At 39.0% G+C, this 18991-nt stretch overlaps 3 protein-coding genes and 1 non-coding gene across 4 annotated transcripts; 2 read left to right on the top strand and 2 right to left on the bottom strand.

Annotated features, from left to right (window-relative positions):
• Positions 1-868: 868 nt before the first annotated feature.
• cep97 (centrosomal protein 97) lies at positions 869-5960 on the bottom strand. The gene is made up of 11 exons (XM_034886266.1): positions 5783-5960; positions 4850-4992; positions 4557-4715; positions 4342-4443; positions 4114-4227; positions 3846-4012; positions 3573-3737; positions 3234-3397; positions 2445-3096; positions 2215-2290; positions 869-2006 (listed from the first exon to the last, which is right to left on the bottom strand). Exons 1-11 carry the CDS (start codon positions 5817-5819, stop codon positions 1485-1487), a joined length of 2301 nt encoding a protein of 766 aa, XP_034742157.1. The 5' UTR covers positions 5820-5960; the 3' UTR covers positions 869-1484.
• Positions 5961-6191: 231 nt separating this feature from the next.
• rpl24 (ribosomal protein L24) lies at positions 6192-10020 on the top strand. Its single transcript, XM_034886367.1, has 6 exons — positions 6192-6456; positions 6583-6658; positions 7481-7591; positions 8737-8873; positions 9619-9682; positions 9890-10020. The coding sequence occupies exons 1-6, from the start codon at positions 6452-6454 to the stop codon at positions 9968-9970; spliced, it is 474 nt and encodes a 157-aa protein (XP_034742258.1). The 5' UTR covers positions 6192-6451; the 3' UTR covers positions 9971-10020.
• Positions 7909-8077, top strand: LOC117953547. Its single transcript, XR_004658641.1, has one exon. It is a non-coding gene; the product is annotated as a small nucleolar RNA SNORA23 (small nucleolar RNA).
• A 904-nt stretch (positions 10021-10924) lies between the features above and the next one.
• On the bottom strand, positions 10925-18012 carry mpc2b (mitochondrial pyruvate carrier 2b). The gene is made up of 5 exons (XM_034886371.1): positions 17618-18012; positions 14661-14701; positions 13614-13698; positions 12748-12859; positions 10925-11946 (listed from the first exon to the last, which is right to left on the bottom strand). Exons 1-5 carry the CDS (start codon positions 17709-17711, stop codon positions 11898-11900), a joined length of 381 nt encoding a protein of 126 aa, XP_034742262.1. The 5' UTR covers positions 17712-18012; the 3' UTR covers positions 10925-11897.
• Between the last annotated feature and the right edge of the window lie 979 nt (positions 18013-18991).

The following is an 18991-nucleotide window of genomic DNA, read 5'->3' on the forward strand; positions in this document are numbered from 1 at the left end:
GAATTTATGGGTGAATCAGTCCAGCTGCGACCTCTGGTGGTCAGTTATTTTACAAAAGAGGAATTATTAAAACCTTCAAGCAGTGAAGGACTGGTCATCTGAAATTTGGGCAGAATCCCGAGGGGCCGCTGGCTGCCTGTTCTTTTCGTGCATCAAAGGTTGTATCTGCAAGTTGCGCAACAAGCATAGGCGGCTGTAATTGTAACCAAAAGTACTGATTAACATTACAAATAGTTAGCTAAAAGTAATGGATAAACAGTTGAAACATTTGAAACACATGTGAAATTGATGAAGGGTTCATACATTTATCTAACACTTCTGTGGGTTGGGAATCACTTGATTAAACTAACGTATATGATTATGAAGTAGTTCAAATTAGCTCAGTTTACCAACTACAGCATTAAATTAAAGGGTACAAATTTACATCCATTATAATGATCCAACAATATAAAATTATATTGACAGCTGCCACTCTGCATTATGAGTACTTTTATCTTAATACTTTACTTAGATTTTGTTGCTTGTACTTCTGTGAAATTTTAAATGCAGAACTGTGATTGTAATGGAGTATTTTTATATTGAGGCATTACTTTTAATGTACATTATTTGAATGTTTCCACCACTGCTTGGAAACAACTCATGAATATGAACCAGGCCATACAATACCAAAATGTTTCACCAATTATAATGTTGTGTTTATTCTGCTGTGCTGAAACATTGTGTTCTTTAATAAATTATTTAAGTTACATCATTTTTGTGTAATATATCTTCTTTACAGAACAAAGTTTGACTTGTCATAGGATGAAAACCATATGTGTTATAAACCATCATATCTCTATAAAACCAAATAACAATAATTGAAAAACGATAATTGCAGATTTATTTAAATGTTTTGCAACAACATTTTTAGGTGAAGTGATCTAAAGTTGATAAAAAAAACAGTTCAGCTATTAACACTGTATGGAACAACTGATAATATGCTTCTTGTTTCATGTATAGTATGTGTCTATATTTATATAGTCCACTATGATCAGCACATCAACTCCTAACACATATTTAACGCTGGGGATACTGATAAAGTGAATAGGATATACCATGCCTGGTCCTTTGATCAGTAGAGGTAGCACCTAGTCACTGTATTTCATCATTAAATAATTGACTAAAGTTACTAATACCTTCTGAAGCCACATCACAGTCATTGTCTTTACACAGAGAGGAAAATGTCCATTAAGGACCGGACAGATCAAAGTAGTGACGCATGAAAAAAACTTGAGTTACATTCACAGTAAGGTGTTGTTTGCACGCCGGCCCTGGAATCAGTCTTGATAAACAAAGGAAACTAAGGGCACTGCAGTTTGAGATGTGGGTCGGTAATCAAGATAAGTGCAGTTGTCAGAGAAGTTTTTAAGAGCAATGCATCTTGATCCTACAATTGGGGCCAATTTAAACACACTCAGTAGTTTGCTACTATTCGGTGTAGACACTCAGACCAGGCCAGGAGTGCTTTCCTCTGTTCTTAGCCCTTCTGATTGGTTGTCTGCTGCCTTCTGCGGGGGGGAGTTGGACTGTGGTGTTTCGCTGGGTGATGCCGGTGAGGAGGGCATTGGCATTTCTGTTTTATCACTGATGACCTCCTCAGCCTCCTCCTCCCTCTGCTGTACAGACGTGAGGTACTGCTCCAACAGGCTGCAGTCTGCGCTGTCCACTCCATCGCTAGCAACAGCAAAGCCACTACGAACAGGACTCAGTGTTTGCACAGTCTTCAGAGAGTCTGCTGTCCCACTGCTCAGGAAGCTATCCTCTTGCACTGCCTGCTGATCACTTGTTGACTGGAAACCGGAGTCTGGGAACGAGACGTCTGTGCAGGGTGGGCATGTCATGCTGGATGAAACAGGTGGGGCAGCCTCACATAGGCCAGAAGCTGAGATCTGAGCCGGGGTGACAGCCTTACTAATGCTGCCCAGATGCTGCTCCACAGACTGCTTCCACATTTGTATAGACTGGAGCTACAAGAAAAAAATAGGAACATTTTTGAATTAAATGCCATGTAAAACGTTGCAAATCCAATTTTGAGGTGTATTATCTCAGGATTCTTTTTTTTTTAAGCAATGTTACCAACATGATGGCAATGTCAGTCTGATGGTCTGTTGGCCCGCCACATGGTCACTATTATGAGATCGATTGCCATGATAAATGACCACTTCAATCACTGACCTGTGTCCACAGAAACTTTACAGCTTCTTCCTGAACCAGCCTTTGTAACCTCTCTTCTTCATACTGCTGCTGCACCCTGCGGACAAATCCCATTTTACCGATTAGTAATCTTTGTAAATGTCAGCAAATATTTATATATCCATAACCATATGTAATATTTGTTAAACTACAACCATTCTCATACCATAAGTAAAACAGACATTAAACAATGCTGATAGTCAGTCACTTACATGTCCAACTTTCCAGACAGGGAGACAATGTGTTCTTGCATCCTCCGCAGGCGGATTTCACTGCGCACCTCTTTGGCCATAGGGTGACAACACCGAGTGTGCTGTCCCCTCCACCATGATTGTATTTTAACTGCTGCCCTGTCTGCTTCCATCAAACTTGATTTACTGGCACACATAGGAACTTCTTCCTGCTTGGGGGCTTCTTTAATATCTGCCTCACCTAAGTCAGAGGATGTTTCCAGTTGATTTTGTGGTGTGCTAACTCTGACGTCCAGTGATCCAGCTGTTGTGGCTGCACCAGAAATAACTTCCTCTTCAAGAACTCTCTCTTCCTTTTCCACTGCGGTTAAATGATGTGTCTTGCTTGTTTTGTGATGTTTGGGCTGTGCTGGCCGCTTTGGAGCTAGGGAATCAGGTTCAAATGTCTCTGTCTCGTCCTCGCTGTCGGAGTGGGTTGTTTGTGGCTCCAGATCAGACGCAAAGGGGAGGAAGGTGGACTCTGAGGAAAGCATGCTGCCATTGAGTTTCTCCTCATCTGTTTGCACGTCCTCCAAATAGATGTGCTCTTCTCTGAGCCTTGGGCTGCGGACTACCGGCAATGATGAGTGGGAAGAATCACCGCTCACCCAGGTGTTAAACTGCACGACCGGTTCTGCACAAAAGTAGACACACCTAACTGTTTAAATTGTTAAAAAAAGAATGATCTGCATCACAAATACTTGTGAAGAGAAACAATAAAAACTGATGCACCAGAACTTCCCCCATAGAGAGAAAAAGATGCCCTCTTACCTGCCTCCAGGACTGATGGAGCAGCAGCTGGTTGCTTTACCTCTCTGGCTCCCCCCTGTGGGACTGAATGTGAAGGACTGTGCCTCTCCACATCTAGCTGAGTTGGACGAGGAGGAATGGGACAGCCTCCTCGGGTCTCTTCTAACAGCTGCCTTTGATGAAACCTGAGAGAAAAAGCTGTCAGTGGAAGCATGGGTTCATTCAAGTTACTATTTTCTACTGAGAAGGATATATGGCAAAGTCATCATGGATATGAAGTGATTGTAGAATGACAGTCTTTGGCAATGTGTTTTTTAAGCTTAATTTTGCAAAGCAGTGCTGCTGAGTTCAGATGTATACCTCTGTTTACTAAGGATCTTCTCGAGTTTGGCGTCTTCTGCCGTCTCCAGAGCCGGTGATGATGTCAGAGGGCAAACGGTGGCCAGGTATTGAACCAGCTGAACATGCTGACCTGGTCGATATGTACGTCCTTTTCCCTGACTGTAGAGCCACTCTGCTTTGAGACTGTAATCATAACAATTATATACAATAAGTGCGAGATTCAAACAATTAAGACAGAATTCCAGCGTTAATCTTAACTGGCAAATTGTAACAACATAGGGATGTACGGACCCTTCTTTCTGTGACACTACATAGCCATCCAGGACCTTAAGGCTCAGACACCAACTCATGACATATGGCCGATAATCAAAACCTGGCAGGGAGGTGGTGGCCATAACACAAGGGTTGCTCATAATGGACAGCTGTTCCAGTTCATGGAGAGGCGCTAGGTATGACGCCTTTGGAATAAATAGAAGAAAGTCGGTCAATGATACTTAGCCTCTATAGAATTTAAATGGAGATTAGTGCTGCTGTATCAAGTAAGGGGAACCATAATTACTTCATTAAGATCCCTTATCTCATTTTCCGCCAGGGAGAGAATGGATAAATTGGCCGGTAGGTGAGCAGGCAACGTACGAAGTGTTGTGATGCTGTTTCCGTGGAGTAATAGAGTCTGCAATATTGACAGAAATTGCATTAAAGATGCATAAAAGAAAAATGACAAAATAAATGAACATTCTTAAATAATATGTTTTTTTTATGCTGACTTGTGACCTCATACGCTCACCTTTAATGACACCAGTTTGGTCAAATCTCCAATGGCAGATATGTTATTGTCAGACAGATCCAAGTGTTGCAAGGAAACACAGTTGTTGAGTTGCTCAATGACCTGTGTAAAAGAGTGTACAGGTTGAAACAATAGTTCCATCCATGCAGTGACATTATTTTATAAATAATTTAGATATGATCAGTAATGTATGTGAGAATCTCTCTTCTCCTCACCTTAATATTGTTCCCAGACAGGTTGAGCCATCTGAGGTGCGTCAGATCCCTAAGCCCCTCGATGTATCCAATACTGTTATTGGGAAGATTCAGGACTGTCAACTCTGTTAGCCGAGACACGCCCATCATTCTCACCAGACGATTACTGGCTACAGATAGCTAAAGGGAAAAAGACAAAGATTTAAAGGCATTAAATCAAGAAAATATGCAAGCACAGAGTCATCATTGGTGACTATGCTATATGTCTGCAAAGGGAGGGAAAACCAGGAAAGGGTTTCAAAGGGTTTAACTACCTGCCGAAGGCCTGGACTCCTTTCCAGATGGTCCAGTTTCATTATGTGGTTCCGGTCCAGGATGAGAGTGTGAGTGTCTTCGGAGCAGGTGAAACTCGGATCCAGCTTTTGCATACCCCGGTCTGAAAGATCCACCACAGGTCCTTGTAGGTGCAAAAAAGACATGGGATGAGACAGACTGGAACACTACACAAAGTGTTCTGTTGCTAATCACCATGGCTACATGCAGCTAAGCATACATACAGTATACACCACAAGTAATGCTTGGGGCAGACACTTGGCTAAATGTACACATAAAAGGTCAGCTTAATGTGATTAGAGTTATCTTGAGTTAGGCTGCTTGAGCCTGAAAAATAAACAAAACAAAACAAACAAAAGTTTGAAAAATGAGCTTAAAACTCAGGAAAAGCCCAGGTTGCACTGACTTTGTTTTAATCTGTCTCTGCAAGTCCTCCAACTTTATGAAAGTCGAAATCACTGCAGAAAACCTTCAATAAAATAGTATTAGATAGAGAAGACAAGATAAAGTGAAAGCAACCACTTTTGGTTGGACGCTTGAGCTAACGTTACTTCTATTTAAATATCTGCTAAGTAAGAAAAGACTACCCCTTACTAGCTAACGTTAACGTTACCTGGACAACTTGCAGAACATTAACACAGGACCAAACAACACAACATGATCTGATATTTAGCGTTAAGTTGGTAAACTTCGCTACAATGCAATTTATAAATCTGACGCATTAGGACTGCCATCGGATGTATTGATCTACATCCTCTGACAGACTTGATGTTTGTAGCTAATGTTACCTAATGGCAGTACTCTAAGGTGATGTACATTAGCTAGCTAAGATAGTGTATCGGTAGCCGTATGCTACCAATATACAAAAATAGACCATCGCAGGGTCTGACCAGAACAAACATAGAGCCACTTACCGGCATTTGTATCGAACTGTAAGTCTGATACACCCATCCTGTCGACTCAGGCAACACCTTACCTCGCTAACAACTCTACTGGCGACAGACTGTTATGTGAAAGCTGTAGCTAGCTAACGTTAGCGTCTCTGTCGCTTGGCCAACGGTCACACCAAGGAGGTTGTGGGAAATGTAGTTCAAACAGACTGTCTAGCTTATTACAGTGTGGCGTCATGTTTCTTAAAAAGACTACAGTTCTCGTCGTTTTTCGCCGCCAGCCAGGTTGTAGTAAAGAAAGCATGACCTAGCTAATAAAGTTAATGATAGAAAAAAAAATACAATGCCTAAAAGTGAATAACTTTTTAATAATTTGCTCAATTCACTTCTTTATTATCGTATTTTAAAACCAGAAAACTTGGCTGCATGCTTGCTATCAACCAGCTAGAAAACTTTAGATTGTGACGTCGTCAACCTTGTGATACTAGGCCAAAGTATTTATTTGATTAAACTATTTTTAAAATAACAACAATAATTTATATGTGTATGTTACGCATTAAGTAATAACAAGGGTCAACTAACTGGGAATAAGGTATACTGTGTATTAGTTCATAAATACCGATTTGCAGTCTCCCTATTCCGTTTCCGCATCCGTCATCTTTCTTTCCGGTTTTGTGCCCTCTCGTAGCCATCATGAAGTGAGTGTACAGAATACTATCAAATGCCATCTTGACGCTTAAACAAGCATTCTAACGATGTTATATACATCAAGAGTGAACATGTATTCTTTTCTATTAGTGATGCCATATATTTGTCGTTTTCAGGCTCGAGTTGTGCAGTTTCAGCGGGTACAAAATATACCCCGGCCATGGCCGCCGATACGCCAGGATAGATGGAAAGGTAATATTCCGCCAACACCGGTTTCCAGTTACTCTGTCTGTGGCTAGATACGGTGGAAGTACAACTAACTGATTCAATCTACGCATTTGCTGTCTTTGTCACCCTTATATACACGTTTGTAACATAGGCAAGTGTCTCTGAAATAGGCCGGGTTGGCTACATTGAATGCTAATGAAACTTGCTAAGTGCTAACGTTACGTGACCGTAAACTGAGAGCGCCACAAAGTAGCACCTAAACAAGGTCTTTCAATTACTACACCGCTTATTAACGGCGCCACGGTATTTTTTACTCCCACAACAGTTGAAGAGCTGTGCAAGGTTGACAAAAATACAAATGTCACTGTTGTAATTAACATAAGATAGCTTTGTGCTATCTAAATTGTGTCAACGGTAAGTGCACAGGTCTCTATGGTTCAATTCAGTAGTGTATCACTTTATGCAGTACATCCAGGAAAAGCCATTAGTACATTGGCTTTTCCCAGTTCTCATGGCTGTTTTCCTATTCTCTCCCCATTCCTGTCAGTTTACCATATTTAGCTTGTATTTGTTAGTAACTTAAACGTCTGAATTATTTCTATTATGTACTACACAGGGACCTCCAATTCCCTCAATAGAGGAAATGTAGCATGTACATTACTTCCTGCGAACAATCCCACGATACAATCTGTCACATTCTGTAGGTGCAAGAAATTGCACCTGTCAGTGATGTTGCAAAATAGCGTAATGATGCATATGTGTCTAGACGTTATTAGAGTAACCTTGTGTCTATTATATGGGGATTTAAAAGTTAGTAATCTGAGGATGTGATTTCCTCTTTGTCAGGTGTTCCAGTTTCTGAATGGCAAGTGTGAGTCTGCTTTCCTGGCCAAGAGGAACCCAAGACAGATCAACTGGACTGTACTGTACAGACGCAAGCACAAGAAGGGCCAGTCTGTAAGTAACATGCTCTTTGCGTATGACTGTGTTTATAGTAACTCAGTGTTGTGTCAATAAAAGCATTTATCTGCTTTTAAAAAAAGTTTGTTCGTCAATCGTCTGGTGCATATATGTGGCTGATAATTAATTTGGTACTTGGACTTTTATGTGCTTATGATTAGTACAGCTGCTGTAGTACAACTTTTACCAATGTATAAAAGCACTGCTAACATAGTGGGCAATACATTATTTTGGGTTGATGGATATAAATGGATCCATCAATTAATCCACCAATTTATGACCCACTTGTTTACCCAATTTCATTTTTGGCTGCGGGTGGATGGTGTGCACGGTGCACGTCTGTGTTATGTGCTGTTGCCTGACTGTGTTTTGCAGGCTGGGCAGCAGTGCTCACTCCACACCTGCAGCCATAGAGCAACTGGAGATCATAGTACTGGTCCTTGACATCTCACCATTGGCCAGCCTCCAAACTCTCCTACATAATAAAATACCCACCAGTAACTGTATAATGTGCAAACTATTTCCATTACAGCTAGCACTAATAAAATACTAGCATTTCAGGGATACTTGGTTTTTAAATGTTAGTGTCAGTCTGTACTGTAAAGTAGAATGGGTGAAATTCATCAACACTAACAATTCTAATGCATCAATAATTTGCTAGGTAATCGGCATCATTGCAGCTGGTTTAGATGTCTAGTAGTTACACAAGTTACAGTATGTTTGGCACTTCATGGCTAAAAAAAATTGACATTAGGAGCCAACATTTTATTTTAATATGTATAAGTTTTGCACATATTGCAGAAGACACTAAGATTTTTTCTGAAAACTTAAAAATGCTAAGTCAGAAAACTGCCCTTTAAAATGTAACTGCCATTCTTTCTTTTTTAGTAGGGTATTTTATATTCAATGATAAATGGTGGAAAGGATTTGCTTTCATGGTTTTAAATTCAACAAGCAATGTGTTGTATTTATGCAGAATTGAGTGCACTTCAATATCTAGAACGGTATTATTTAAGTAATACCGTTGTTGCGGTATTCAACAAGTTTCAAGTTTATTGCATGGCACAATTTCGTTATTGTGCAGTTCTACTCTGTAGAGCATATCATGGAAAAATAATGGTCTATTAATGTGTTTTTAACAGGAAGAGGTGGCAAAGAAGCGTACCCGCCGCGCAGTGAAATTCCAGAGGGCCATCACTGGTGCCTCCCTGGCTGAGATCATGGCCAAGAGGAACCAGAAGCCTGAGGTCCGCAAGGCCCAACGGGAGCAGGCCATCAGGTGAGGATACAAACTATACTTCTATGTATTGATTTTAAATCCAGTTTCTTGGTTGCTCTTGAATTGGGCCAATTTAACTCAAACATTAAGGGGCTGTAGTTTTAACAGGAGAGACATTATGCACTTAAAGAAACACGCCACTGTTTGTTGAAATAGGGCTTATCACAGTCTGAATAAAGACTCAGTATGAATTGCTATTTTGTTTGTGACTATGCTGGTCACAATAAGTAATTTTGTTGTTGTTGTTTTTTTGTTGCTAACTGGCAACATAGGATTCCATTCACTAAGCTAACTAGCGGCGGTGCTCCGGTGTTGCACCGAACTAAAGCAACACATGTACTGAGACGAAAAATGCGAGAAACCTATCTACAGCTATTTGAGACCGTGATAAGCCCAATTTCAACAAACGGAATTGTGGAATAAGTTGGACATCTTGGTGATAAAGGACCACAGCTGGCTTTGCTAAATGTGTAATCTTGCATATTGTTTTCACTATGAAATGTTATTCATAAAAAACTTAAATATGGAATCAGTTTAGTCAAGACCAATCTGGTAATGTAGGTAACACATTTAAAACGTATGAATATCAGCGTTAAATGGGTGATATATGAAATCAAGAAGGGATGTTTACCTTTTGCATGTTTTTTTTTTTATAAAGGTGAAAAATTGAGGAGCATGGATATTGTGGCGAGCTATAACCCCTGCTTGGGTAGTTTAGCTGATTGTTTCCTCTTTTTTCCCCCAGAGCTGCCAAGGAGGCCAAGAAGGCAAAGCAGGCAGCCAAGAAGCCCGCTGCTGCAAGTGCAAAGGTAAGAACTCAAATCATACAGTAGTGTTTTATGGTTATTTCCTTTCACCAATTTTTAATCTGGGATGCTATATAATATACATGACAAAATTATAGATTTTGTGGCATTTGGAAAGAAAGCAATATTACTACAACTTGTCTGTTTTAAATTGTAATATGGTGATTTGTAACTGTACTGAAGTTAATTTATTTCTCCTTTATGTTGCAGTCGTCTACAAAGGCAGCACCGAGACCCAAGATCGCTAAGACCATGAAGGTCAGCGCACCCCGCGTCGGTGGGAAACGTTAAACCTGACACATTGTTTAGGGTTGTGAATAAAGGCTTTTGATTAACCATCATAAGTGTGATTTGTAATTTGATAAGACAAATGTGTAAGTAAGAACATATTTAACAATATCAAAGCCATGCTCATATAATGCCAATTAACCTGCATTGTAAGTTGATTTTTACTACAAAGAACTTTTTGATGGAGTTCATAACGCTATTTGGGATCACGGCTGCTAAATGACTAAGTTTAGAACCAATACCTATAGTACCATTATTCTAAGTCCGACCATTGGATTTCTGACAAGACTGTCTGTCTGTGCCTGGGTAGCTCACCTGGTAAAACAGGCACCCACATGAAGAGGGTTACCTCTTCCCCTCGGGGTTCCACATATAGCTTGATGGTAATCCGCTGTCCTATGTAAAGACTTACAATGCCCCAAAAAAGCATTGTGGACTCAACACCAGAGCCCCGGGCCACTGAGAAACTAAATATATTCATTTAAAGTGAACTTTGCGCCACGAAACCTCAATCTGAGTCTTTTACCTTTGAGATGATGCCTCTGTGCTGTAATCTATCCTTGTGTCAGACTTCTAACTTTGAATCAGTCAAGTTACAATAATTGTCATGGAATGACCCAAGCTTAATATGAAAATATTCTGAAGGATGTTGCTTTCACCTTAGGACAGTGTTGAGAATGATCTCCCATTGTGGATGTTAAAATGATTAGTTGCTCTTTAGTGCAGACTGTAAGCAGCAGAGGGGGATAAAGTTTCAGATTTCACATGTCTGCAGTAGTGCTGCCCATGTAAAAGAGTAATATTTCAAAGGGTGTGGCCAGAAACACATCTGATTAATATTTGCCTCTTTTACGTCAAACTCTCACCTCTGACTTTCTTTTAGGACTTCAGTAAATTATTTGATTCAATTTGTACTTTATAAAATTGAGTTACTACTAAATAATGACCATCAGGTGGTGTCCTCAAACAGGATTTATTAGCATTACAAAGCCCTAATTATCAACCATCCAATTGCCATTTGTTCAGTCAACAGATCAAGAAATATTTATGTGATACCAATTATGACTGCAGTATTCAGGGGGTTATAAATGTTAACTATAGTGGGAACATGTCAATGAAAGTACTATTCTTACACAGAAAAAATATAAACACCTTTCCAGGAACAAAGACAACAGCAGGAGTTTAGCATGTCAGTGTTCACTAGTTGACTGTAACAATCAAAAAGCTGCACAAGTAAATATGTGGCATTGGTGTAAGTTTTTCTGATAAAGAACCAGAAAATGACAGCATCTTTCTATACAGTTTTCACTACAAGGTCATTTTTAATCAAGTCATTAATAAATTAATATTTGCTCTCACACACATTAAAGCCATTAAAATGGAAGGAATCATTACATGGTAATCAATAATGATTGAATATCCACTGAGGTTCAAATGCCGTAACTGTAGCCTACCAAAAAAGTAAATTAAAAAAAAAAGTGATGAAATCCCACTTAATTTCATTTGGGAAAACATTCCTTTAACCCTTGTTCCACACATATCCACAAGTTAAATTTTTGGGGAAATTAATGCATGAGGTACTGATTGCTAGACCTGAAAAATGGTAATGGAAAAAACAAAAACTTCCCAACTAGTGCACAAAGCATGAACCGTGATTAAAGAAAGTACAATCATACAAGTCTTTGTACTTGTGCTTTGATGACCACAATTCTTAAGTGTGTGTTAAAACAGTTAAAAAAACTCTGTCTCTTGTTTTTTACATCCTGAAGAAATTTGAAACTCAAGGAAAGTGCACATTTCCAACAGGCTTAATGTGGTAGAATTATGGTTATGGCATGGGTGTTATGGAGACAATGTAGAGATGATGGGATGGGGCATGTTGATGTCTCCTTTAAGTCCACTGAAGGAAGTGTTGGCAACAGAAAAGCACTCAGGACTCCGCAGCCTCTTTAGCCTGTACCTTCAGATCTTGGTTGTGCCTATTGGAGAAGAAAAATAACATTTATTTTAAATTAGGATTACTTTTTTTTTTAACCTTATTCCGCCGTTTCATCTCCTGCCTGATAACAGCAAATAAAGAAACACATGTGAACTGTAGCAACATTTAAATTATTGCTATGTATCTTTCATTTTAAGAAATAATCCTTTTATTTAGTTTTTCTTAGGCGAATACAAATACTGTATGGCAAAACCAATCAAGCTCAGTAGTAAATAGATGATCAGCCAGCCAGCGGGACATAAACACAAACAGAGGGGCCAGTTTCAGCAACCCGTTGTCCGTCATAGTCAAACAAACGCAATGTAAACCACCACGCGAGAATAGAGTAAATAACCAAGTCACCAGTGATGTAATGGAAGGTCTCGCAGCAGCTGATTGGAAGCTTTTGCTCAACGCAGTTCACTGAGCTTGACAGCTAGATAAGCTCAACTTCTAATCAGTTATGCATAAGGAATACATTTATGAATTTTTTTTTTTTGAGATTATTATTATTATTTATTCCCCCTTTATTAGATTAGATTGGACAGTTGTGAAAGGGGGAGACAGATGGGGGATGACACGCAGCAAAGGGCCGCAGGCTGGATTCAAACCCTCCCGCTGCAGGACTCAGCCAACATGGGGGGAGCGCAACAGTGAGCAATAGGCCACCTCAGGAATACATCTTTAACAGAAATCTACTTTGCCCTTATCTTGCATCACATATATAATTACAATTGATCGTGAAAGTAGTTTTAACAGAAGTAAAGTCTGACTGTAATTTAACCACAATAAACGCACAAACCTCCAAATCCTGTAGAGCTGGGAGCCTCCCGCGCAGCCAAGAAAGAAGTTGACACAAAACAGGTTCCAGTTCTTCGGGATTATGACCAATGAGTATCTGGACCAGATCAGACCTGGTGGAAGAAGGTCAGCCGTGAGGTTATGCTTACTAATGGTATGCACACTAATGGTGAACCAGCTGTTGAGAACAGAGTCTGTGTTTCAGCAATAACTGATAAGATTTGTTTGAAGAAACGTATTGCAAAAGCAGATGCATCACACAACCTTTAGCACAAATTGGTCATATTCTCTCTGAACCAGTGAACTGATCAGACTGAACAAGGCAGAGATAAAAACACTTTACAGCCGTACATTTTGAAAATCCTTCGACTAAGTGTGCAATATTTAAAGCTACAGTGTGTAGTTTCTGTTGCTCCTGTGAGGAATTCTAAGTAATGACAACAACACTGTCGGCGCATCCACATAACGCAAACCTCCGGGGATTAGTAGCATTTAACCTGTCAAATCAAGGCAGATTTTTTCTAAAAACTGATGAACTCTTTAGAAGAAGTAATTAACTTGTAATTGTAATACGCATCACTCTCACGCACCATTTTCTAAACATAGCCATACTGAGAAATACAGAGAGAGTTTTGTGGAATTGATAGGCTTAATTGGCTTTGCAGCAACTCACTTGGCAATGGACTGAATGTAACGACATTATTATAAAATAAAAGAGCACTATAGCTTTATGTACAGGACATATTTTATTGGTCTTTTCCTTGATCACACTACATCCATTTCAAAATTAATTAAGACATTACGTCATCAGAGGCTAAATGGTATAGTCTCCATTTGGAGTTCATATTAAAATCAATGTAACCTTACCTGTAGCTGTCAGCACTGCAGACTGGGAGGTACTGAGTTTTTCTGCTGGTCGAGTCATATCAGCCAAACCGGCTGCTACCAGACCCTGCAGAGGGGAAGACACCGCATTCATCTATTTGAATTGATGAGACTAATAATTACACAATGGTGACATGTTAAGTCCTTTATGTCAATGATAATGGTTCCCAACCTTTAACACATTTCTGCCAACACAAAATAATCCTGATAATCCAAAGTAAAATGATTGACCGTATTTTCGTTTTCAAATGGCCTTTTGAATGGGCAAGCTAGGGGCGCTATTATGATAGAATCAAAACCACTTTTTTTAAAACCCTAAGAAGGCTCAACACAACTTTGCTTAAAGTATCACCAGAGGCCCTACACATGAACTCAAGCATTGAGAACATTGTTTGTGTACACAGAGTTTACTAAAAAACAACTCACTGTAGCAGTTGGTTTTTCCAGGTCACTGCCATCTTGCCGGTCAAAAAGTCAAAAGGCCATTTGACTAAAAACAAAAATTCTTAAAAGTGGCGCTTTTGTCCTAATTATGCGATTAAACTAAAGTTTGACTCTGGTCCATTCACAAAAAGACCCTAGTTTGAATTTTGGCAAGAGTTACGCTTGAAGCCAGAAAAGGTTGGGAACACTGGGCTGCGGTCTACCTCCCCAAATCACTTAAGTCTAGACCCAAGACCCAAGTCTACCTACCTAAAAAAAATCACTAAAGACATATTTATTTCAAAGGAATTAAATATTTACTATAAAATTAGTTTGGTATAGGGCTTTTTTTATCGTATTTATTAAAATAGATTAATCTATTCGTAGTATTGGCTTTTGTTTCATTTCTTGCATTAATTGTGTTAACTTTAAGATTTACTTATGATTTTATTTTCAAATGTATGTATGTGTGTGTGTGTTGAAATGTCATAATGAGTATTGTCAAAGGAAGATTGTAGGACCCCAGGAAGAATAGCTTTTAGTATATGTTGAAGCTAATGGGGATCCAAATAAAACACACAAAAACTTTGTGAAAAATGCACTCACCCATTTAAACACCGGGGCCCAGAAGAAAACGGTTTTTGGACCTAAAATTCAAAAAAACGTAAAAAATTAAACTTGGCAGATATGTTTCAACGGTGGATATTAATTACATTATTTGGTGTAATTTCAACGTTTTTCAAGATTTTCTTCCTGATGTTTCTGATCATGCGTGCTGGGCTTTTCTTATGGCCATAAAGATGAAACCTAATCCATTCAGACAGACAACTCCATCCTGAGTATTTGTGAAACAGATAACTTATACACTGGAATCAGACTCAAACACACTTTAATTAGCTTTGTAGGGTTTTTTTTACAACAAGGGGAAGAATGTGTGAAATGGGTGAAAACATAAAAAGGTGCTGGTTTGGTATCTATTGTCTTCATATAAGAATATCCTTCCAATATTGATAGAAAAAAAAACACAAAAAATCATCAAACAGATCAGATCAAGCTAAAACTTCAATAACTCAGATAGATTGAAGTCATCATCAGTTTAAAATTATTATACTCATATTCTATTTTTTTTTTTTTTTAAAGCCATCAAGATAACAGTAACAACAATAACAGCGGGAAATTAGTACATTGAAAATAATAATAAAAAATATCCTGGGCACAGCACTAGAGTACCGGGTTTCTTAGCTGGCGAGAGGGTTCATATGACAGCAAGGTATAGCGATGCAGGCGGCCCACCTGTACAGACATCCACTCAACAGCCTATCTCCATGACATATCCAAGTTAAAGAGACATCTTCCCTGGGAAGTTCTTAAATATATATTTTTTTAGCAAGACCTTTTAACTGTCCTCAATCTCTGAACGTTGGCTTCCGGACAACAAAATGTTGCAAAGCAAGAACACAAAATATCTTGCATAACCTGAATTCACGAAATAGCTGCTGGTCTGGAAACCAGCTTGCCTCACATTCCTGCACTATGCTGCAGGCTAAACAAGAACTTCTATTGTGGCCAATCATTTCTGAGGTAGGTGATTTAGTCCCCGCCCCTTCATTACCTGGTCAGAAAGTTGTCCTTGACAACCAGAGCTCCAGTAACCGAGCAAAGCAAAGACCAGGCTGTCCCCTGTGACTCCCTAATCTCAGTACCCTTTGGTTACATCAGTTTCAAGCAGAGCTGAATGAATGAATGAATGAATGAATATGTGTGTGTGTCTGTGTGTGTGTGTGTTGTACTTGTACCTGTAACAGTAGAAACAGTTTTTTTAAGTCTAAACGCAATGATTCCTTTGTTCATAAAAGGTTATAATGCTCACTTTCTTTTCAGTTTTTTTAAGAGCGGTGTCATCGTTTGGGGTTTGGTTGAATTGTGCTGCATTATCTTGGAGGGTGTTTATAGTATAGTCTGCCCTTATTTATAAAAAGCGGGTTGACAAAATATACCTTCATGATTGCAGGACTACTGCTGTAGTCTGGGCTGGGTGGATCTCTTAACCAGGTGTAGAAGTTACTTTAATGCTCAACACTGTATCACAATATTTAGACAAATTAAAAATGCTATCAATTGTAACAATTGTAAAGCTTGAACAATAGGTTAATTAAGGCAACAACAAATATTCAGAAACAATTTTGATAGTAGATTACCCTTTATGTGGTATGGGGGGGAAAAAAACACCTGATTCACTGGTGTATTGTGTTTTTTTTTATTATTAATTATTTCCCCTGGAATCAATATTTTTTTATCGTTTCACCTGATTATTTTCAGTTTATTCAGTGCAGCCGACGGCGAGTACATCATATCAGTTAACAGGATAACCGACCGAAAGCAGAAAATAGATGTATGTACTTCTTTACCTGTATAATAAACGTCTGTGTGACTGACTGACGGACACATGATGTGCATTCTTTTTAGAAAACAAATGGTTTTTAGATATATCTCAAGATATATTGTCTCTAGGTGTGTATTATTCATCTTTTGTTTTTGTTAAAGAGGGAAAAGAAAATCGCAATACTATCGAATCACATTTCTAGAATCGCCATAATGGAAACTCGCAATACAAATACAAAAAAAAAATGTTGCTGCTTTTCTCTGTAGACTTTTTTTTTTAATGGAATATGTTTGCGTTTTGGACACATGCTTGGACAAAGCGAGACATTTTTCAGACGTCACCTTAGGCCCACATTACCTATGCTGATCATAATTCGCTATTTCTTATATTTGTTTCACATTTCATACACTAAACAATTAAACACGAATACGATTATTAATACGTAGCTGAATGATTGGTAGCCCAACAAAAATTCAAAGTGGTCATAACATTCATACATCAGAATGAACAACATCTAGAGATCGTATATTATTTGCACAAGTTGATATGACAATAACAGGACAACTGTTCTGGTTAATGAGTGGCTAAACAAATACATAATCCACATTTTAACTCCTTTTAAATATTACCAAAATAAACATTCCTGACTTTAGTAGCATACACATTTTCCCTGTCACGAACGCAGCTTTTGTTCACAGACTGAGCCGTTTGGGATCATAGCAGATTAAGGTCTCCCAGGGCAACACTGACATATTAAAACAATAAATGACCTTCATACTGATGAATCAAGAATAGGAGCTAGGGTTTGATCCACATCACTTATAACGTTACCACACATCGCAGCTAACACAGAGTCCAATCAGTCACCCAGCACCAAGAGACATTGCATTACATGTCATTTAACTGTGGCTTTTTTATCCAAAGCGACTTACAGTTGCTACAGATCAGAGGTCGCACACCTCTGGAGCAACTGGGGGTTAAGCATCTTGCTCAGGGACACATTATGTATGTATGTATGTATGTATGTATGTATTTATATATGCATGTGTGTATGTGTGTATGTATGTGTGTATGGATCTTCCACACCAAAGGTATGTGGCACATCCACTGCCCCATCCCCACCGCTACATCACTAACACACACTGCGAATCACACGGCGGATGATACAACTGTGCATTACCTGCCGGGTGGTTGTAAATAGGTCTCAGTTTGGCGGGCAGCATATGCTCAATCTTGTCCAAAATCCTGTGATAGGACACTCTCAGCGCAGCCATGATTGTAGGTGTTGTTCGGATGGAAACGCAGACACTGAGCGGGACTTGAAGCTAGCTCGCTAAATGGTTAGCTAACGTTATTCTTTAAGGCCACAGAAAACGTTTGTCTTCGTCTACTTGCACAATGTTGTCGAATACATAAATGGCAGGTAGCTCAAACGATCTGAAGTGATGCTGCTGTCCTACTGTTGACCTTCCCCTGGTACCACTGTGACCATGCTAGCTGCACCGCTAGCTTCTCGGTAATGTAACTTCTGTCTGACCGACACGACCAGACGAGGTGACTTTCTGTACGACGCAACCTACCGCGCGAGGCGGGATGACATGTGACACTATCCTCATTGGCCCGCATTGTCAGAACACCGGTATGATTGGTTTAGAAAGGACTGCTACTTTTTCAGACCGGCGTATCCCAACTGGGTGGAAACCATAGACAGTTAAAGAAAGAAGTTTACAAATAACTCTACTGGGGCAAAAAATGGAATTCAGATTTTAGGTGTTTAGATTTTAACATTACCACAAGATGAATGCTATAATTTGAATGGAAAGATCCAACCATTTAATTTCATTCAATTTTGTTGCAAATATAATTATAAGGCAACATTGTACTCTACTATTTGGGATGTTACACTTTTGATAACGTCTCTTAAGTTACATTGAAATCAAAAGGGCATACAAAATAAAACAATACAGTTGTATTCCTGATATGTGTAGAATGTAATCTGTCTTTATCTTTTCATTGTATTTATTTTGTCTCTGTAACTGTTAGTGTTGATTAGATTGATTTGCCTGTACCCTGCATTTAAATTGTTTAAGGGAAAAATTGAATCTCATATTAATAAGTTTGAATTTGAATGGTTTTATATAATAAAAAGTTTACGTGTCCAACAGGATAACAAGACAGGTAAAGACAACATATAATTATGAGGACCCCCAATTTGTAAAGTTTAAGGGAGGATGAATAAAAATGTACAAAAAGGAAATACAATAATCTTTGAGAAGGACTGTGTGACCACATGGGCAAAGCAGGCAAAGGCCCCCCAGGCAAAGTCCTACTGAAGTAAGATAACAACAACTGCAGGTCCTGCATTACAAACTGCTATGGAGAAGTCAACAAAACAGCTGTGGGTCTATGCTGTAGTAAAACCTATCTGGTTTTATTCCAAATTTTAGTAAAACAACAACTTTACATTTGAACAAGGCTTGATTACCACTATGACCAAGTGGGAATGCTGTACACAACACGACTATTCCCATCATGTCCCAAGCTATCTAATAAA

This window comes from Etheostoma cragini, chromosome 11 (genome assembly GCF_013103735.1).
Source record: "Etheostoma cragini isolate CJK2018 chromosome 11, CSU_Ecrag_1.0, whole genome shotgun sequence".
NCBI classification, from domain to species: Eukaryota; Metazoa; Chordata; class Actinopteri; order Perciformes; family Percidae; genus Etheostoma; species Etheostoma cragini.